General features: G+C 56.1%; 1 protein-coding gene across 1 annotated transcript; it reads left to right on the plus strand.

Annotated features, from left to right (window-relative positions):
• Positions 1-6,323: 6,323 nt before the first annotated feature.
• On the plus strand, positions 6,324-13,040 carry ZIC5 (Zic family member 5; the record flags this gene model as incomplete). Its single annotated transcript, XM_083855797.1, has 2 exons — positions 6,324-7,611; positions 12,148-13,040. 2 exons carry the CDS (start codon positions 6,324-6,326, stop codon positions 12,600-12,602), a joined length of 1,743 nt encoding a protein of 580 aa, XP_083711923.1. The 3' UTR covers positions 12,603-13,040.
• Between the last annotated feature and the right edge of the window lie 8,698 nt (positions 13,041-21,738).

The raw sequence follows: 21,738 nt of genomic DNA on the forward strand, positions 1-21,738 counted from the left end.
CTCCCCGCCCCTCCGATTTAAAAGAATTTACTACATCTGAGAATTAGGAAAAGAACAAATACGTGCAAGAAAATTGTCAGTAAAAAAAAACAGTTTTAGAAAAAAAATAAGGTGAATATTAATACAAATATCTACCTTCTGGATTTTCCCCTTCCTTCCTTTCTCCCTTTCTCCTCTTTCTCTTTTTTTTTTCTCTTTTCTTTCTTTCTTTTCTTTCTTTCTTTCTTTCTTTCTTTCTTTCTTTCTTTCTTTCTTTCTTTCTTTCTTTCTTTCTTTCTTTCTTTCTTTCTTTCTTTCTTTCTTTCCTTTCCTTTCCTTTCCTTTCCTTTCCTTTCCTTTCCTTTCCTTTCCTTTCCTTTCCTTTCCTTTCCTTTCCTTTCCTTTCCTTTCCTTTCCTTTCCTTTCTTTCCTTTCCTTTCCTTTCCTTTCCTTTCCTTTCCTTTCCTTTCCTTTCCTTTCCTTCCTTTTCCTTTCCTTTCCTTTCCTTTCCTTTCCTTTCCTTTCCTTTCCTTTCCTTTCCTTTCCTTTCCTTTTCCTTTCTCTTCCTTTCCTTTCCTTTTCTCTTCCTTTCCTTTCCTTTTCTCTTCCTTTTCTCTTCCTTTTGCTTTCTCTGTTAGTAATTTTTTTTTCTCTGCCTTTATTATTTTGTCTCCTTTTTCTTTCTTCTCCTTACCTTACTTTTCTGCATTTCCTGCCTGCCCTCCCCTCGGCCCTCGCTCTGCCTGCTCGGCGGTGCGGCATCAGGGCGCTCTGGGGGGACACAGTGAATTCCAGCCGGAGCCCCCGCAGACTGGCCGCTCTCTGCTATTCTTTCAGGGCTCCAGCCCTACTCTCTCTGCAGGAAACAGAGGAGCTGATCCAAGTTCAAAGTCACGTCGCCGTCCCTCCTAAGAAGTGCTTTATTTGCCTCTGAACCGCAAACCCCCTTTCCCCCATGTCACAGGGTAACAAGGGAAGGGAGCGAGGGAGGAAGGGAGGAAGGGAGGGGGCAGAGGCACCGGAGCCAGCCCCGCACTCTCCCGTCGGGCCACGGCCACGAGCACAGCCCGCGGCTCCCGGCAGCTTTCGAGGGAGGAAAGCAGCGCTCACCCAAAGGCACTGCTAAACCGGTTTATTGAAAGAAGTTTTTCAACAGGTTTCTGGAGGTGCCAGACATACAGAGCAAACGTCAGCTTCCCCGGGAAAGCTTTCCTGTCTCTGTAAGTTTTCCGAAATTGGCTTTAAAACTGCTCTTCTCTTGTTCTTACCGGCTGGTGATGCGAAGGGAGCTGGAGGGGGGTGTGGAGGGGGGGAGGCGGGACGAGGGGAGAGCAATTTCTTACTTCCACTGGACTGTATGTACCGTCTTGTCCTTCTAACCCTTTTCCCGAGAAGTGTCACCGCCTTCTGGGGAGGCTCCGCGTCCCCTCTCTCCATCCCCCCTCCCCGGCAGGCGCGGGTGCCGCAGTGGGGGCACGGGCTGCGCTGGGCCGGGGGCTCTGCCCGGGGGAGGAGGCGCCTGGCCACGGCCTCGTCGGGAAAAAGGGAAGGAAAGACCCACCGGAGACGGGTGTGTGTGCATGTGAGAGAGAGAGAGGGAAAGGGGGAAGAGGGAATCTTTCCCCCAAAATTCGGCCTTCCAGCGCAGAGAGGGGACGAGGCGCGGGGCGAGGAGGAGCGGTGCGGCTGGCCCGCAGCCCGCGCAGGAGGCCGGTTGAGCGGCATCACTTGCACCGTTGTCTGTATCACAGACACTCATAAATTCAACAAGCTCATCAACAGGATATTAAGTTGCAGGTTACCTTTGAAGGTGCCGATCCGAGGCACTTCTAGGCCGTTCGACCTATGACCCGTGAAGACCACATGTGTTGTGCTGCAGCCTCCCTCTGTAAACACACACACTTCGAGACAAAAGTTCTTTGTCAGGGTCTACCGGCAGAGTATTGTAAAAGAAAAACGGGAAATAATGAAAATCTCAGCCAAAGCTGTAACTTTTAAACGCTTCTTTAAAATAAAAATAAAATAAATTTAAAAAAAAATAGGCCAGGCAGGGACAGAAGGAAGGAGCACCTCGCTTTCGTGCCATTAATATTTATTGTTCCTTCGGTTGCACTTCTGTATGTACAAAACCCCGCTCTCGGCGGTGATGCCGTGAGACGGAGGGGGCCAGGAGCAGTGGAGCACTTTTTCCCAGGACGGGAACCTCGGCCGAGCGGCAGCCGGTGCCCCTGCTCTGCCCAGCTGCGGCTGAGGGACGCGCAGCGCCGCGGATTTTGCGCACCCTGCCCCAGTGCGCCGCTCGTTCTGCGGCCAGCGCACACCCGGTGCAACGCCCCTCAAAAATGGGGTCTGCTGCAGCACGGCCGGCTTTTATTAGATGCACCTTTTTCCATCGGAGATGCCCATATAAACGTTAGAGGCAGGGAGAAGCGTCCCGATAAAGCGCGATGGACTTTGTAATACAATTTATGCTGTCATTCATAAATAACAATGCCATATGGTAACCATATTGCTTATACAAGTAAAGCCGTCAAAGTGTCACTATTTGATTTATCTCAACAGCTTCTTCCAACGGTGACGTTCGGAGAGAGGAGAAGTGGGAAAGAGAGAGAGCAGAGCAAAATTTGGCCTGGGTTTCCTGAAACCGCCTCTCTCTTTATCTCTCTCTTTCTTTCTATATATGGGTGGATGGATGGATGGATGGATGGATGGATGGATGGATGGATGGATGGATGGATAGATAGATAGACAGACAGACAGACAGATAGATAGATAGATAGATAGATAGATAGATAGATAGATAGATAGGGTTTTCTTCCTTATTTTGTCTCTATTTGAGCAAACCCCAAAGGGGATGGCCCCTCTTTCCCTGGCGAGGCGCGCACTGAACGCGACAGCTCCTAAAGTTATGCTGGTAAATCCCTGTCCCAAAGGTGGGGCCGGTCCCGGGCCCGACAGCCCCAGCCCCGACGTCGAATCTTTGTGTCAGCCTCAGGTTCCCGCTTGGATGCACGGAGGGACGACATTTGGCACAGGAGAAGTTTAATTTTTTAAGAGTATAAATTATCCATCCGCTGAGCCTCTCCATAAAGAAGGGGTGGGAAGTCCCACTGCCATAGCGCTACTCTCTTTCCCTGTCGTGCCCCTGGCAGCCTCCTGCTCCCGACCCAGGTCCCGGCGCCCTCGTGCTGTCCCATTCTCCTGACGGGACAGTGGGCAGGGGGCCGTGGGCACGTCCTGCCCGGGGGTCCCCACGGGGCTGGGACTCGGGGCGCTCCCTCCTGGCACGGCCGGACCGCACCTCCCGCCGCCACTTCCCCGGGGGGAACCGCGCCCTGGGCTCCACTGCACCCCAAAACACCCCACGGGCACAGAAAGCCACCCGCGACGGGCCGAGAGGAGGGCAGGCTTTTCTAGCGTATCTGGGGACGCTGGCAGGTCTTCCCGAGGAAAGCGGCAATCGGGCTCCCTTTCTAATTATTCCCCGGAAGAATGCTTTACACGGTATAAAATATTGCTCCCCGCTCCCTAACTATCAATAAGACGTGCATTAAAGACGATTGTTTGTAAATGGTGTTCATGATCATTAGCATACATTTACATAATGCAGCTCACAGCACAGCGTTTTACAGTTAAACACCTCCTAAAGCCCATAGCCCGAGCTCAGTTTATAGAGGAAGCTTTAGGAAATAAATTTGAAGGCTTGCAGGCTCTCAGCCCGCCTCTGCAGCCTCCCCCGATGCCCCTTGGCAGGTTTGAGAGAGCGGAGCGCTGCGGGAGGGCTCTGCAGCCGCTCCGCCGCGGGAACGGGGCTCGCTCCGACCCCCGACGGGTGTTGTCGGGGCTGGGGGGGGCTGGGGGGGAGCACAGCACGCCTCCCCTCTGCTGCAGCCCCACAGGGCAGCGGCAGCCTGGGCCTGAGCTGATACCGGTGAGTTAACGGCTTTAAACTCTCCACGGCTCTTTTGGAGATAGCAGTGTCCAAAATTGTCCCCGAGCGGGCAGACACCTTCTCCTCCCGGCGTCTGCAGCCAGTCCTAAAAATAAGCGAATTTCTACGTGAGTCTCCATCAACCCCTCCCTCCCCACAGTCATAGGTCAGCTGCCTATTAGCCAGCTATAAAATATTTTCATTTTTTATAGCCTCTCATAAAAAGAAATTGATCGGGGTATATATTTGAATTAAGACATATTAAATCGATGACAGATACACATCACCCGCGTTTAACAGGAGAGGGACAGGGAGGCAGGCGGAAGTTTCCGCGGAGCTGTGATACTTGTTCACCTCCACAGCATCCCTCATCAAACCATTCCATCTCTGGACCTTGCTCGAACAACGCGCCCAGAATCTGGGGAGGAGGGAGGGCACTATGTGGATGGACGTGTAGAAAATACACCTATATAAATACCACTATAGACGTATGGCTACTTTGCGTGAAGTTTTTACTGCGCAATAAAACCATCGAGCGGGCGCTTTTAAAACCCGGGGATCATTTATTCCCATTCCTTGCCTTGCAGCATCGCGGAAACCCCCAGGGCGGCCACGCGAGCCGGGAGCATCGGCTCGTCTCCGGTGGGGGGAGAGAAGGGAGGGAATGTCGCTCCCCCTGGAGCTCCCCCTAGAGCCTCTCATCCCCCTCTTGGCAGCCGTGGGCCAAATCCCGCTAGTTTCCCCCCGCGGGCAGCGGCGGGAGAGGCGGAGGAGGGGGAGCCTGGAGCCTGGCCCGGGAAATGCCGGACCAGCACGGGGCTTCCTTTGAACGTGGCTTGGCACAGGGAAGCGGCCAAGACGCACAGATGTAGTTTGGCCAAGGGGATTGGGTGGCCGGGGAGAGCCGGTGCGTGCGGGTCCGCTGGAGTCCTCCCCCCGTTTCCTTTCCTGGAGAGGCGGAGAGGAGTCCCCGGCTGCCCTGCGGGCAGGGAAGGGCCGCCAGCTTCTCTGCACTTTCCAGGAGCGCGGGAGCTCAAGGGGGGACCGAGGGCCTAAAGAAAGCAGATGACATATCAATAAAAGCTACTTCTCCTCCCACAGAAAAGTCACGATAACGCTCTTTCCCCCTTTTGGCTCGCAGGGCAATCCCGGCCTTGCCTGGTGAACCCCCAAAGGGCAGCACCCTTTGTGCCGACGGGCCAGCTCCGTGCCAGCTTCGTGCCAGCTCCGTGCCAGCTTCGGCGCTCCACAAAGAGCTTCGCTTTCGAGGAGCAGCACACCCGGCACCCCAGGGGCGGTGCCATCGCTGTCCCCGCCCGTCCTCTACCTCTGCCCCCTTTGAGGAGAGGTCCCACTTTTCCTGCCTTTTCATCTGGGGCAGCAGCTCAGGGCCGACACCCCCAGCCCGGGACTCCCCCCTTTCCCACCCACCTCCCCCTCCCGTTCCGACATCCCAACGAGCGGAGGAGCGTTCCCGCTCGGGGCCGGTATCGCGGCGGGCTTTCAGCTCTATCGGCGCTCGGGATGAGGGCTGAAGGGGATGCAGCTGCCCGGGCTGTGGTTGGAGCACCGCCCGGGGCCTGGGGGGCTCTTCCCGCGGGATGCCCCGGGAGCCGCCGCCGGAGGAGGAAGCCCCAAAGCGCGGGCTCCCAAAACTTCTCTCTAATGTGTGCCACTCGCCCCCCTCCTCCTCCCCTCCTCGCTTACTCGTTCATTTTCTAAAGGAAAGGAATCCCAACCCCCGCCGTCTTCTTTTTAGGGCACTTTGGCCGCCTTCCCCCAGCGGTGCCCGGGGCAGGGGCACACCCGGCCTCGGCCCCGCGTGGCTGTGGGGCTGCGGGCATGGCTGCCTGAGGGAGCGCTTTCCCGCCTCACCGCCAATGAACGCGGCCCTCCCAAACAAGCGACACGGAAAGGAAGCCGAGCGCAGAGCCGGGCAGCGTGGGCCGCCGCCAGGCCAGGGGAGAAACCCCACGGCCCCGCAAACGTAAACACGGCGGAGCACCTGAGCGGGGCGGCCCGTCCGGCGCCCGGGGAGCGGGGGCAGGCGGAGGCAGGCGCTGCCCGGAGCCGCCGGCGGGGGGCGGCGGGGGAGGCGCCGGGTGCGCCCCGTCGGGCCCGCGCCAAGTTCTGCAAGTGCAACTTCGGGGGGCGGCGCGGGGGGGCCCGGGGGGCGGCGGGGGCGGATCCCCGCTGCGCCCGCGGCCTGAAAGGGAGCCAATCGCGGGGCCCCGGCCGCTGCCAATCATCGCCGTCCGTCCAATCCCTCCGGCGCGGTGTCCGAGCCGTATTCCCCAGCGCGCCGCCGGAGTGTGGTGAGGGCTCTGCCAATCGCGGGCGGGCAGAGCGGGGCCGGGGATGCGCGGGGCTCGCAGCGCAGACAAAAGAAGTTAAAGAGCCGCTTAATATATACATGTTTTTGAAGGCGGGTAAAGGGAAAAAAATAACAACAGCGAGCGTAGATGGGCTTGGCTGTGTCGTTATGGAGCCCCCTTTGAGCAAGAGGAACCCGACACTGAGATTAGCGGATTTGGCAGCGGCTCAGCCCCATCCTCACCAGAACATGACAGGCTTCCCGGGGCTGGGGAACCACCACGTCCACCCCCACCACGCGGCCCACCTCCACCCCGGGGACGCGGGCGGCGACCCCGGCGGGGCCCTGACGCCGCTCGGACCCGAGCACATGGCGCAGCCCGCCGCCCTCAAGCTCACGCCCGAGGCGCTCACCGCCGCCGCCTTCGCCGCTCCCGCCGCCACCACCGCCGCCGCCGCCGCCGCCACCGCCGCCGCCGCCACCACCGCCGCCGCCTACGCGCCGCCCGCCGCCGCCCTCCCGGGATACCCGTCGGGGGGGGCGGCGGGCCGGGACTTCCTCCTGCGGCGGGAGCTGCCCGCCGCCGCCGCGGCCGTGCACGGGGCGCTGGGCGAGCAGCACCCGCCCGCCGGCTCCCCGCACCTTCCGCACCCGCCGCCGCACGGCGCCTTCATCTCGGCCGCCGGCACCTACGGCGCCACCGACGGGGCGCACGCCGCTTTCCCGCCGCCGCCGCCCGGCGAGCAGGGCGCGCCCGCCGCCCGCCACCCGCCGCTCAACGGGCAGATGCGCCTGGGGCTGGCGGCCGCCGCCGGGGAGCTCTACGGGCGCGCCGAGGCGAGCTACGGGGCCGCCGCCGCCTCCTCCTCCTCCTCCTCCTCGGCCTTGCAAGGCTACGGCTCCGTCAACCTCAGCCTGGCGGCGGCCGGCCACGGGCACCCGCACCACCCCCATCCCCACCACCACCACCATCACCACCACCACCACCACGGGCACGTCGGGGCCGCGGCGGCGGCCGGGGCCTTCCTGCGGTACATGCGACAGCCCATCAAGCAAGAGCTGATCTGCAAGTGGATCGACCGGGAGCCGCCTCCTCCGCCCCCGCCGCCGCCGGCCGCTAGGAAGCCTTGCTCCAAAACTTTCAGCACGATGCAGGAGCTGGTGAGCCATGTCACCGTGGAGCACGTCGGTGGGCCCGAGCAGAGCAGCCACGTGTGCTACTGGGAGGAGTGTCCCCGCGAAGGCAAGCCCTTCAAAGCGAAATACAAACTCATCAACCACATCCGAGTACACACGGGAGAGAAACCCTTCCCCTGCCCCTTCCCCGGCTGCGGGAAGGTCTTCGCTCGCTCCGAAAACCTCAAGATCCACAAGCGGACTCATACAGGTGGGTTGTTCTCGCCCCCCCTCCCCTCCCCGCAAGGATTTCCTTCCTTTTTTTTTTTTTTTTTTTTTTTTTCTCTCCCCTTTCCTCCTCTTTTCCTCCTCTCCTACGCACCGCCGGACATGTGACTTTTTCATGAATAAGTAATTCGGCAGCACACGGGCCACGCACACGGAGCGACGCACAGCCCCCGGCCCCTCTGCCCTGCACACACGTGTGCCGCCCCCCCCTCAGCCCCCCCTTCACCTTGGGCCGCTCCCTCCCCACCCCCACCCCCTCCGCTGCCCACCTCCCGCATCCCGGCGCCACCGGATAAATACACCGCTAGTAAATACTGCAGAGCCGGGGGAAGATGAGCAGCAGCCCCTGCGGAAGAGCGAGGAGAGGACGAGGGCTCGCCCGTCCCTACTCCCGCTGCCCTTGTCCGGGGCACCCTGGGGGTCACCCCGCCTTTGGGAGGCACTGCGCTTTGCCACCTTTCCCCGCCGTGCCGAAGAGCGGCGGTTCTGCTCTTCCTGCCGCTTCTGTCGGGGGGACGGAGCCGGGCGGGTGGCGCTGGGCCCGGCGGAGATGGGGCTGCGGGGGCTCTTGGGGGCGCAGTTCCCCTGCGCTGCGGGCGGCGGTGGCGGTGCCCGGGCCCGCCGGGGCTGCCGGTACTGCCGGGGCTGCCGGGCCCCCCCGTGACCGGCGCTCCCGGTTCGCTCCGGGACCGTCCCCACTGCCGGGACCAGCGATGCTGCCAGGGGGTACCCCCGGCCCGGGCTACCGATATTGCGGAGTTATCGGGGATGCCGAGGGCGCTGCCGGGGCTGCCCGCGCCGCTGAGCTGCCGGACTGGGATCCCGGGATCCCGGGGCTCCCGGTGCTGGCTGGGCTGCTCCCGCCTGCCGCAGGACTCGGGGAGCGGGACGGGGGAAGGCTCCCACCGGAGGACGCTTCCCTCCCTTTGTGGATGTGAGAAGCAAACTTCAAAGCCGCCCCGACTGCTCGGCGGGGTGCGGGAGGAGGGAGCGGCACCCCCGGAGAATGCCTCGGGGGACAGGCGGGGGCCCTGGAAGGGCTTGGGGTGTGTTTCAGCCCTTTATTATTTAATTTTTCTGGATTTGGTTTTTTTTTTTTTTTTTTTTTTTTTTTTTTTTTTTTTTTTTTGTTGGTTTGGTTTTTTTCCCCCACGCTTTCTCCTCATTCCTCACCACTCCCGAAATACGCATTTCCATCTGGGTGTAAAACTCTGGCGAAAACGAACGAAGGCGGGATTTATAGCGGCAGACAAATATTATTCCTTGGAGGATACTTAAGGAAGTGGAGTTGCCGTAATTGCTTTCTTGATTTATTGTTTGCTGCTCGGGAGGAGAAAAGCGGCGGCCGTACAACGTGTTGTTCCGATGTAAAACCAAATGGCCCATGGCTGAAAGGATTATAGATTTTTATCTCCAGAATATGTCAGGCATGAGCCCATATGTAGCAGCGGAGCCCTGAGGGTGCCCAGTGCTCTCCACCCAGACCGGGGATGGTGTGTGTGTGTGGGGAGATTTCTCCGGGGGAGAGGAGGGCGTGCGGTCTGACACTTTTCCTTGTTGTTGTTGTTGTTGTTGTATTAATGACACCGTGGAATGAATTAGCTAGAGGCCCGCGGTTTTGTCATCTATTGCTTTCTCCCCCTGCCTTGATTTGAAAAACAAAACTTCACCGCGGACTTTCCTGAGCTCCCCAGCTCCTCACCCATCTCAGCTCCAAGGGGCAGGAGAGAGGGAGTGGGAAGGAGTCCGGGGGGGACTGAAGGAGTCTGCGGGGAGGCAGAGAGATTCAGCGGTAAAGAGAGTCCCCCACCAAAACCCGAATACCTCTCAGGCACAGTTTGCGGCTCTTAGATGAGCTCTAGCATTGCCTTGAGGCAATGCGTAGGACGTGGCTTTTTGCAAGGGAAATTTGGAGAAGTTTTCAGCTTGGGGCTCCCTGCAGTGGTCGGGAGGGTGTCTGTGCGTGAGCCCGCAGGGAAGGGCTCTATCCACGGAGCGATGCTGTTAGACCAAAGCAGCCCTCGGGGTGGGGGCAATAGCTCACCTCGAATGACAGCTCGGTGCCCCCCCATGGGGACACAAGTCTTTCCCCACGTATTTCCCCCCACGCCCTCGAGTGGACAAGGGATCCCAAACTTTCTGCCCGCTCCTATGGGATTAAGTACTGTCATTTTGCCACCTCAGCTTTAACTTAGTCATGTGCAGCCTGGGAGCAGGAGAGATTTACAAACTATTCGTTTATTAAGGGCATTTGGCGCCCGGGGCGGGGAAAATAATAACACCATAATCGTATCATGAAGCGATTTTACATGTTTCTGGTAATCCTGTAGGAAGAAGAGTATTTCAGTAATTCAGGAGGTGGTTGTTGTTTGGGTCTTTTTTTTTTTTTTTTTTTTTTTTTTTTTTTTCTCAAAAGCATCACCCGGGGGCTGCATACCACGCTCGGCAGCTACTGCCCCATGCCCCATTTTGGGGACAAATCACTGTTCCCACGCCCCGGTGCATTCTAGCGGGAATGGGGACCTCGTCCCTCCTGCAATTTTGCTGTCCCCTCGCCAAAGACGATGCTCAGGATGGTCAGGCTTCCTTCCAACGATTCCCAGACCCTCCAAAAAAAGCGCCCCCAAGCCCCATCTGTGCCCTTCCCAGCCGCCGGCACTGCTGTTTCCAGGAGGAGTTAGGGGACGGCGCCCGGCATCTCGCCCCCTTCCGTGGCTTGAAACCACCTACAAATGGTTAAACTCTGACGTGATGGCCTCGTCAGCGTAACGGGGACACACCGGGACCTTCCCCAGTCCTGGGCTTAGGGGGAATTTGACTGTCGCTCTCTGGAGTCAGGCGAGGGTGCCCAGGCATGAACTCAAGTGGAAGGACACTTCCCCAAAACCCTGACGGACGGGCCGCGGTTTGGTCCAGCCGGTTGGAGCGTTTCTCAGGGAGCTGCGCCTCTGCCAGCCATGGCCAGCAGCAGAACGTGTGAGGCTTCATCCTCGGGGTAACACAGACAGAAACTGCCCAAAACCTCCCGTAGATTCGCTTTGTTTTCCCAGAAGAAGCAGTGGTAATTAATGAACAAACGAAGTGACCGGAAACTTGTCTCGGGGGTATGCAGAGGTTTTCGTGCACTTAAAACCTACGAGGCACAATTTTAATTTTAATTTTTTTCCTCCCTTTTTCTTTTTTTTTTTAAGATAAACTTCACACTTTCTAGTGCTATCACTTTGGTGGTAGGTGAGCCGATTTTAATTGAAGAAATTGATGCATAAATAGGCTGTGGAGGTGTGTGTTTCTATAGTAACAGCCAAGAAATTGCTTCTAGAAATAAAAATAGTTCGCTTATTTCCATTATTATTTTGATGAATAATAAGCGCGATACGATCTTACAAACGGGAGGAGCAGTAAAAATCGCTTGGTGGTAAGGAGAAAATGTCCATCCAGAGTGCTGCTGGGTTGTTATTTCTGAGCCCTCAGAGCAAAACACATCTGAAAATACGCATCAGCCATGTCTAAACCCCCTCAACAGTCACAATAATCATGACAAGGATTATCAGTGCAGGTCTGTCTGTGCTGGACTCACGTGTAGCATGGCAAAGTGAGGAAAACTTGCTGTAAGAAGCTTCGGTACAGGGATCTGGCATTTTTTTTCTTTTTCCTCCGGTGTGTCAGCAGTAGGCATTTACCCAGCCCTATTCGGGAACCATTGAGGAAGGGCGGCTGGGGAACTGTGGGGAAGGACACGACTGTAAGCACCAGGACGTGTGTATTCCCGGGTTTGCCACAGGGGACGAGCTGTGTGACAAACCTACACCAGCCTGACCGCCCCGGGCTCGTTTTCACAACCCCCTTAACTGTTAACCAATGTGTAAAGACTCTTAAAAGTAGATCATCCGCACACATTTAGACCCAAATTTGCCCAGGGTAACCAGCTACGGTAACAGCCAAATCTGCTGCCCTCGTCTCCGCTGTCTGGGTTGGTTCCCACAACTTTCAGGTTCCCATCCGGGCTGCGAGGTGCTCCCTCTTTGTGTCGGGACGCTTAAACAGGTGCTACTTTTATTTCCCGTAAACTAATTATTCCCCCAGCGCGGTGCCCATTGGGAAAGGATTACGCAGGAGATGTGCCAGGCCAGCCAGGCGAACGCCAGCCCTCGCAGGCACAGGCATTGAGGGGTTTTGTTTGGGCTCGGTCATTAGAGCGGTAATGAAGGTTTCTCGTGTGCGAGGGGAGCGCCGCGGAGGGCAAACAAGGCCGGGGGGGCCCTGCCGCGCCAGCCCGGGGCTCCCTCAGAGCTGCTGGCGGCGTGTGACAGGCGGCAAAACACGGGGAAAAGTCGGGAACCTCGGGCGTGTCACGACTGTCGCGAAGGGGGAGGAAAAAAGGGGAATGGGAGGAAAAGGAGGGAAGGGAAGGTTCAGCCTGCCGCTCGCTCCCCGGGGCCGGGCTGCGGGGCTGCGGGGCTGCGGGGCTGCGGGCAGGGCGGGCCCTCCCCGGTAACGCTGCCCTTGCTGTGTCCCCCAGGGGAGAAGCCCTTCAAGTGCGAGTTCGACGGCTGCGAGAGGAAGTTCGCCAACAGCAGCGACCGCAAGAAACATTCCCACGTCCACACCTCGGACAAGCCCTACTACTGCAAGATCCGCGGCTGTGACAAGTCCTACACGCACCCCAGCTCCCTGCGGAAGCACATGAAGATCCACTGCAAGTCCCCGCCGCCCTCCCCGCCGCCCGGCTCCCAGGGCTACGCCACGGCGGGGCCCCCCGACGGCCCGCTGCCCCCCGAGGCCGAGCCGGCCGCCGAGCCGCCCCGCGGCCGCGCCGCCGCGCTGTCCCCGCCCGTCACCAACCTCAGCGAGTGGTACGTCTGCCAGGCCGGGGGCGCTCCCCGCCGGGCCCGCAGCCCCTCCAGCCGCGGCACCTCCCCGGAGTCCGAGGAGGACGAGCCCCACAGGACCTCGGGGGGCAGGACTGCTCCCTAGGGCCGTGCCGAGCCGTGCCAGGCTGCCGGTGGCCCCGGCCCCACCGCACTGGCCCGGGCCGCAGCGGCACCCACCTGGCACGGGGGGCTGCCCTGGAAGTGCCATCAGGTTTGACTCGCGTTATTTATTCCATGTACGAAACCCTATGGTGTTTGTACGGTAACTAATTTAATTAAAGAGACTCGGACTTTTTTTTTTTTTTTTTTTTTTTTTTTTTTTTTTTTTTTTTTTTTTTTTTTTTTTTTTTTTTTTTTTTTAAATAAAAGCATTAATAACGCCAGACTGGGCCGTCCCAGTCACCCGAGCCGCACAATTTTGCAGGGGGACGGTGCCAAGGGAGATGCCCATCTTCCACTCTGCCCATGCCCATTGCTCTCAACCAGAGTTAGCTGGCCAAGGCCGCGAGCAGGCAGCACCCAGCCCATGTCTGGAATGGCTCTAAGTACCTTCGCTGCCACCCCAGCGCCTCTCTTTGGCCTGGGTAAGGCCCCAGGTCGGCCGCAGCCTCCTGTCCGGAAAGCAGCACCTGCTGAAGCTCCGGCCGGTGAGGACAGGTTGTGCATCCCTTGAATTAAAATGAAATAAATGCATTTCCCCACCCCTCTTGCAGTTCAGCTCCTTTGTAATTGTTGGTTTCTCTCCCGAGTCGGGGGGTCCCACCTGCACCCGGCATTTTCTCTCCAGCCTTTCTTTCACCCTTAGCCGTAACATTGTGCAAACGATTTATGAAAGGAAAGACAAAAGATGCAGAACTCCTTTTTCACTCCTCCACGGTTTGTACTTGTATGGCTCCTAAAACGTAGCCAGAGAATAAAAGAAACACGCTGCTATTTGACAACTGTGATACTGTGATACATTTTTGATTTTTTCCTAAAAAACCCACACAAAAACTCTGCGAATTTTCCTTTCCTTGGGGTTGGTGTTATTATTATTATTTTTTAAAGTTCGTCTCTCAGACGAAGATTTGCCTCATGCTCCCTCCAGCCCCCTGGGGGGTGGGAGGGGGAGCAGCCCCGTGGGCCTGAGGAGTCCCGGAGTAAGGGGCAGGCATAGAGGGATTATCTTTTTATTATTATTTTTATGTATATGATTTCATCTCTCCAACCGAGCTGATGCCTGCGTGCTTTTCGCCCTGAAGTGGCCCGGCAGAGTCACCTGGGAGGTGGGGACCAGAGCTGCTGGGGAGGGAGGCAGGGCTCGGGACACGGGCTGGGCTCGGGCTGCCAAACCCAAACCCCCCAGAAGCCAGCCCTAGAGCCGAGCGGCCGCGGGGCTCGGGGGACACCCCGGCCCGGAGCCCTCGAGTCAGGAGCGGGGCGCGAATGAAGTAAAGAGCACTAATTCCTCCTCAGAGACCCCGAGAGAAGCGGCAGCCTCCCCCTCCCCTCCCCCAGGGCTTGTGGAAATGTGTTTTGTGTGCCGTGAATGGTGGATGTCGTCTTGTCATTGTTAATAACGTGAATGTGAACGCGATTATTTTGTACAGTCAAATTAATTTATTTTCTGACATCACCCTTTTTTTTTTTTTTTTTTTTTTTTTTTTTTTTTTTTTTTTTTTTTTTTTTTTTTTTGACTCCCCTGGAACAGTACAGAGCACACCAAAGAATTATCTTATTAATTTTGGTGATAGATTGTTGTTTATGATGATGTGGTTTGTACAAAACAAAACAAAACAAAACAAAACAAAAGAAATCATTATATTTTTCAGCTTACTTGAATGAACAATGTAATGTGAAACAGACTCTTCCTGCATGTCCTCCGTGCGGTGTGTTGGTGCTGATAATATATAAATATATGTATAGTTCATAGAGATATTATATTATTAGTACAGTGCATGGTGCTGTCAATCTGGAAGCCTTTAAACGTTGTCTTCATATTGTTGTGTTGGACTAAAGAAGCAGGCGTTACTTTGAAAACAAACAGAAAACTTGAATAGAAAATAATTTTTTAAAGTTCATTCGATTTGCTTTTTATTCGTTTTTCAAAGCCCATTTGAATAAATAGAAAATAATAAAGTAAGGTATGAACTTTTTAAAAAATAATTTATGTAATGTAATCTTATTAGAGACATATTGGTGCTGATTTATAAACGAACTTTTTAATTTATGCATTTTTTCAACAACAGATTGCACTATACATTACAACATGGCAGGGTTTATAAACTATGGCTAGGGGGGATATATCAGTATTTTTATGTATTTGCTACACGTAGGGTCACACACTTGCCCAACAGTTTTATGACACATGATACCTCCTAAATAAAATTTTTAAAAAAGGTAATTTAAAACTTTTCATCTCTGTAAACCCCATAAAAAGAAAAAAAAAAAAAAGGAAAAAAATTATCATGCAAATGAATAAAAATATTATTCCTACGTATTGCATGTGCCTTACTAACAGACAAGGGGCAGAGACAGACCAAAACATCCCCTTTTCCCCCCGAGGGGCAGCAGGTAGATTCAGATCCAGCCACAGCCTCACAACTGGGCAGGAACCGCACCGTGAGGTGCTGGGGGCGCTGAGATATCCCGGCTTTGCCCAGCGAAACGTGTGAGTAAATAGGCTTCTCCTTCGGATTTACCTGTGGGTTTGCAGGCAGGTAGAGGAGGGATGCTCTGGGCAGAGCCAGCCCTGCCTCCCCCGAGGCTGGGGGCCTTGCTGCTGGAGGCGTTTGCTGGGGCGGGCACAGGATTTTGGGGTGCCTGGGCACGATGGAGCAGCTGGGTGCTCTGCTGCTGGCATCCCCTGCATTGGGGGAGGAGAGGGAGGGACAGACAGACACAGGTAAGACACAGGCACAGGTCAGACACTTATACACATGATATTCTTCATCTCTCTCAAGGACAGCTAATCGGAATATCAAATCAAATCAATTAAAATGTTTATTTCTGTTGGGGAAAAAAAATTCCTGACAGTATTCTCTTGGGAATAGTCGTGAGTTAAATAGCACTACTCTTCTGTAGTAGCCGTAGAAACTAAACCGTATGCCAGAAGATGATTCTGAAACACAGAGTGAGGTCAGACAAGAAATAACGCCAGGAAATCACTGGAATGAAGGAGGAAAAAAAACCCCGAAGTTTTCAGAAGCTGAGTGAGGACAGATTTCTCGTTTCAAGAGGGGAAAACTGAGTAAAACCAGGGAAAAAAATCCGGGCAGAATCGTGTGTCAACACCCTCCGGGATTATTTCCCCTTTTAATTTTCTTTTTAAAATAAAATAAATAAAATAAACCCAAAGTGATTGCGCCCCCCGCCCCGTAATTTACCAGTGCTCGAAAATGACTGGTCAAAATGTCAAGAACAGTTTCACCAGAAGGTTAGAGTGTTTTTTAAGTCAGTTTTGTTAAATGTGGTAAAGGTGAAACAGGTTGCAAAGAGTTGTTTCAACCGGAATGACAATAACCAACATACGAAGCAGAAAAACACTCATAAATGAGGGCTCCAATCAATGGGAAAACTTATAGCTCCCTAATGAAGTTTCTTGTGAAAAGGAGGGCGACACAAAGCCACCGAGACATGAATCATTCATGGGAAATATAAAAGATAAAAGATATCTGACAATGAGCAGAACCTTGTATAGAGTGTCTAAAACAAGTTTCCCCTTCTTATTTTCTGCTTCCCCCCCCTCCAACCTCCCTCTCCTAGTGTTCCCTGCCCGCCCTATAGAGTTAACATTGACCAGTGCACGTCCTGCCCCACTTCAAAGTAATTTAGCCCAGAACGGAAGGCTTGGCGCTTGGACAATCTTCATGGTGTGTTAGGATTTCTATGGCAATTGGCAAGCAAGACGTTCCCATCTGAATATGGCTCAAAGAAAGCCACTTATTGACACCGAGTTGGCCATCATCAAAGACTTCATCTTTTCCTAGGCGAAACGTGGTCCTAGCAAACACTGTTTAAATCATCCACCTTTGTAGTCGCGGCTGGGAGACATCTCGCCACACACTATTGCTGGCGCTCGGCCCTTTAAAGGCGAGAGCGGCGGTAGCGAAGTTTGAAGGGACTAAGAAATTTCGGGAGTGTGGGAAATGGCCTTGCGGGGAGGGGGGCTGTGGATATGGATAAGCGGGGGGGGGGGTTCTCGGCGCGCCCACCCCGGGCACGGTGTGGGACACAGGGCAGCCGGGACAGGCTGCTGCTTTGTTTTCCAAAGGATGGGTGGTGGGGAGAACCGAGGATTTTCAGGGCCTTTCTCTGCGTGTTTCGTGCTGCTAGAGATGTCGCCAGGGAGTCGTGAGGCGCTGGCAAGGATGGACCGTCACACACTTCCCTTCCCCCGCCGTCACCCCGGAAAAACATTTTCAGGTAGAGAAGAGCAGGAGGGATAAGGGAGTGTGCTGGGATCCACACTCACCCCCAGGCACGGACACAGCGCTCCCCCGGCTCGGACACCCAGAGGCGGCGGGGCTCCCCCCGCAGCCCGCGCACCGCCAGCGCACACAACCACGCTCCGCATTCACACACACACCACGCAAGTGCCTAATCAGGCAGGGAGAAGTTCAAAGGCAGGTTCTTTGAAATTCAAACTACTGCTTTTATGGTACATCAACATGGAGCGTTAGGATTGCTATGGCAATGAGCGCAGCAAAAGCAAGCTGCATTTAAAATAGTCCACCTCGATTCGAGACACTCTATTAAGATACAGTTGCATTGACCTTTAGTTTCATGCCGTGTTAGCGCAGTCAATTTTCACTTCATCAGAACGTCTCATATTTTTTGGCCTCTCTCCCAACGACCCTTCCCCTCCCCCCCCCCCCTTTTTTTTTTTTAGGACTCCCCCCTCCCCAACTTCAGCAGATAAACAAATAAGTGAGGAAGAAGCTCCCTCTCCAGCTCTTCTCCTCTTCTGCCTCCCTCTTTTTTCTTTTTTTTTTTTTTCCCACCTAAGTACTTTTATTTGCAGAGCGATTGTTCTTTGTTTATTTAATACAAGTACTGTGTGAATGGTGAAAAATAAACACGATGAAAAATAACCAAACAGATGATTCCGCCAAGTGAAAAAGCCCGGACTTAATAAAAGTGCGAAGCAGTCACCGTTGAATGAGAAATCCTTTGAAGTGGAACTTATTATAGGAAGAATACTTTTTGGTTTCCCTAACGACGCTGCTGAATTGAAAGGGCTCGCCTTTGTCAACGATTTGTTCTCCTTTGCCGGGATGCCCGCAGAAATTACTTACATGGGCTGCCTTAACATGCAGCCTGCAAATCAGTAACTTCGCAGCTCAGACTCGCAGACGCCGCTCTTCTAAGGACAAAAAAGAAGTCAGGAGGAAAACACCCCAACCTTTCACTCAGCCTCTTATTTTGGGGGGTGAAGGAGGGCGGAGGGAGCAGAGGGGGTTTGTGGCGAGGGAGGGGGGAGGCAGCGTGTCCGTGCAGCGCCCCCGGCCCGCCCCGCCCGGAGCAGCGCCCGGAGGGGACCGGCCTCGCCCCGGCCCGGCCCGGCCCGGCGGAGCAGGGGGGCGGCGGGGCTCCTCCGGCAGCACCGTGTCCCTCCTTCCCCCACCCCCCGCTCCCCCTTTTTTCTCCTCTGCCAAGTGATTTTCCCAGGCAGAGACATATTTAATAAGGGTCGTTTATTACGAAGGCGCTTTGAAGGGTCGCCCCTGAAGCCCTGTGTCCATTTAAAACATGGAGGTGACACTTAAACCTCGTTTTAAAGGAACTCTGGGGTAGTTCAATGAAAGGCAACTCGTTTGTCTTATGAGCTTGGAAACAACCTCCCTTCTTCTCCTTTTGACCACATGGCATAACTCAAAAACAATAGTTCAAAAGTAAAATGGCATCGTGGTGTTCAGCCTCAGACAGGCACCCATCTAGCAGGAGAGAAAAGGGATAGTCCATAACACAATGTGCTTTTTGTGTCCGACTCTGTCACAAGGATTTCGTTGTTTGCTTTAGAGGCTGCGCCTGTTATACTTTCTTGAAAGTGCTTGTGTTAAACAAGAGTTATAAGTCATCCAAAACAACAAACATTTTGATTTTCTTTGCCTAAAGGGTTTTCCCTGGCCATGGGCACCGTGAAAAAATAATGTACTTGCTGAGAAAGGAGCACCAGTAGTAGCATTACAAGCACAGTGCATTAAATATTGAATGACACGAGGAAAAAAAAAGAACTTGTCGAGGGGCACTCAGCCTTAAAGTCTTTCTTCAACTTTGTCTTCAGTGCTTGTTGGACTATTTAAGATGGTGTTAATTAAGGGCTGCATCTGATTCCACTAGCCCCCAGCTTTGTCTCTTTGCGGCGCTCCCATCAATAGCCCCTCTCAACCGCGGGCTTTCCCCACACGTTGGTTTAGTGGTGCATGTGTCACTTCTTATTTCGAGGCTGAAGAGAAACCCGGATCGTGCATTAAGGGCAACAGGGAGATAGTAATCAAGCGGTGTTGTGGGGCTGGGGGGTGGCGGGGCAGGGGCAGCAGCAGGAGGAGGAGGAGGAGGGTGCGCGGCCAAGGCTGGAGCGGGGCAGCGGGGAGGGAGCGGGGGCACGGCGCCGGGTGAAAGCCTGTTTGCACATTGCCAACAGCCTGTTTGGCAAACAACAGGCTGGCGAGCTTAATTTGTTTCAAATTAATCGTTTTCCACGAAAAAAAAAAAAAAAAAAAAAAAAAAAAAAAAAAAAAAAAAAAAAAAAAAAGAAAGGAAGGAAGGAAGGAAGGGAAAAAAAACCCCACGTGTCAAATAGCCCTCCCCAAAATCCTGCAAGGGAACAGGAGGAGCTGCCTCAGGTCCCGCGGCAGCCCCGTGCGGAGCCCACGCGTGGGGAGCGTGTGCCTGTGGCCCTTTCTGCTGGTACCCGGCCGCCTGCCGGCAGCTGTGGCGCTGCCCTTGGGGCCCGACCCTCGGGCTAGGGCAGCCCCCGGTGTGTGCCAGGAGCGGGGTGGGCCAGGGCAGCCGCGGGAGCAGGGGGCACACAGAGTCTGGGGGCACCGGGCGGGACGCCTCGCCTGCACCGCGCCCTTCTCGTGTTTAGGGACTCGCCGCTCTCCCCGCCGCGGGAGCATCGAGGCACCCCGCGTTTCGGGGAGAAGCCTTTCCGGGGCCCGTCCCTGCGCCCCCCGCCCTGGCAGTGGGGGCTTCTCGTCCCTCCCTCCTTGAAAGCCCCGGAGGCCGAGAGGGGCTTTGCCCGGGGGGGGGGGGGGGGGGGGGGGCATCCTCTCCGCGCTCAGCGAACACCGACAGCGGGGCTGCAAACTGGGGGGCGGCTCCGCTTTTCTCTACGACTCCTTTTCAACCTGCCAAAGGCCCCGGGTGTTGAAAGCAAGGGGGCGCAGAGGGATCCTCTGCAGGTGTGGGGGGGGTGTGCCCCGTTCCCCCTGGGGTGAGCAGGGACCCGCTGCCCCAGAGTTCACTCAGAGCTCAGCTCGGGTTAGGGGAACCTTTAATTGGATTGGGGAGGGGGGGGGTCACCTCAATTCTGCCCTGCCCGAGTGGTGAGGAGGGGAAAGCCAAGCGTGAGGCTGGAAAACCCAATAGCCAGATTTTGTTCGTCTTTTTCTACTATTTTTTTTTCAATCGCTGTGTTCCCCCTCTCCTCCTCCTCTTCCTTTCACTCAGCAAGCCCGTCTAAAGCGCTCCAAATGGCCTTTCAAACAAGAAAACCCTTCAAGGAAAAATGGGCACACATCCCCTTCCAGGCACCTTGCCAAAATCTCCCAAGCACCCTACCTGGCATCCTAGCTTAAGTTTCTTCAAGAAGTGTGTGTGTGTCTGAGTATGCGGGGGGGGGGGGGGGAGGTTCGGGGCCGGGGGGGGGGGGGTGGAATTACAACCGTCCTGTAGTGGTAGACGCAAGTTCAGAGCTCCAGTTCTCCCCTCTTTAATTAGGCTGGGGAGAGCCGCGGAGGCGCCTGGCTGAGGTGCAAGCGAGGCCGGGCGAGTGAGTGAGTACCCACCGCAGCCCCGACGGGACGGGCACGGGCACGGGCACCGGGGGAGCCGCGCCGGGGGCTCCGCGCTCAGGGGGAGGAGGCGCAGCGCCCCCGGGGAGAGATGTGGGAGGGGAGGAGGGATGAGGGTGGGAATGGCCGGTCGGGGATGTGCCAGGGGGACTCGCTTCTCCGAACTTGCGGTGCGGGCCGCCGGGCGGGACTGGGGAGGCCAGTGCCGGTGCTGCAAAAGTCAGCCCGACCCAGCTGTGACTTCACCTATTAGCCCCGATGTCTTTCCGAGGAGATTGGCGGAGTTAAACAGCCCACAATGGGCGCTCTGGGGCGTCTCCAGCCTGACCTCTACCCGGTTTTAATAGTTTCATAGGAACTTCATTAAATCAATTACTTAGTGAGCACATCATCATTTATTTGTAATTAGCACTGAAGAGCTTGATTTTTGCAGCAGCCCGCAGCCCGGTTCCCAGCGGGGTTGGCCATGTACTACAAGCACTTTTGTTTGCTGTGTGTGTTGACTCGTGGTATTATTCGGCCGCCACAATAAAAGTGTAATCTTCACGTCTTAATCTAGCGTTCAGGGGGGAAAGGAAAACAAACACGGCGCGGACGAGGCACCGGTGGCTGGTGTCCGTGTCCCCCTCCCCGGGCGGGCGGGAGCGGCTCCCGGGCCGGGCGGCGGGAGGAGGGCCCAGGGACGGGAGGAGGGACCGAGGCCGGGGCCGAACGGGGGGAAAGGGAGGAAATGGGTCATCCGCAGGCAGGACAAAAGAGAGCGGCTCGGTGCCTTGAAGGGCATGAAATAAGGGCTGCAGCTGCGAGCGGTTCGCCCGCGGCCGGGCAGGGCGTGGGTGTGCGGGCCGGGGGAAAGCGGCGGGGCTCGGCGCTGGGGGGGCAGCAAAGGGGCTTCCTTTGAGGGGCTGCGGGGCGGGAGGGGGATGGGGAGGGGCAGGGAAAGCCGCCTCGGACGTGGGGTGGACGTGACTCCTGGAGGCGGGAGGAGAGGTGCATAAACTCCCCCACGTAACGAGACGGGCCTTCTCCGCTTCTCCCCGAAGCCGGCGCCTTGCCACCGCGGCCCCCAGCGGGGAGGGAGGCGGCTCCACGCGTGGGCCGCCCCACGGCCGCCCCCAGGCGACAGCCCCAGCCCCTTCTCCCACCGCAGAGGCCGCCGCGGCCGCCTCCCTGCGCATCCCGGTGCGGGCCCGCCGGGTGTGGGGCAGGGACCCCGGGCCGCCCCGGGGGGAGGAGGCT

Source organism: Zosterops lateralis (genome assembly GCF_965231275.1).
Source record: "Zosterops lateralis genome assembly, chromosome: 2".
NCBI classification, from domain to species: Eukaryota; Metazoa; Chordata; class Aves; order Passeriformes; family Zosteropidae; genus Zosterops; species Zosterops lateralis.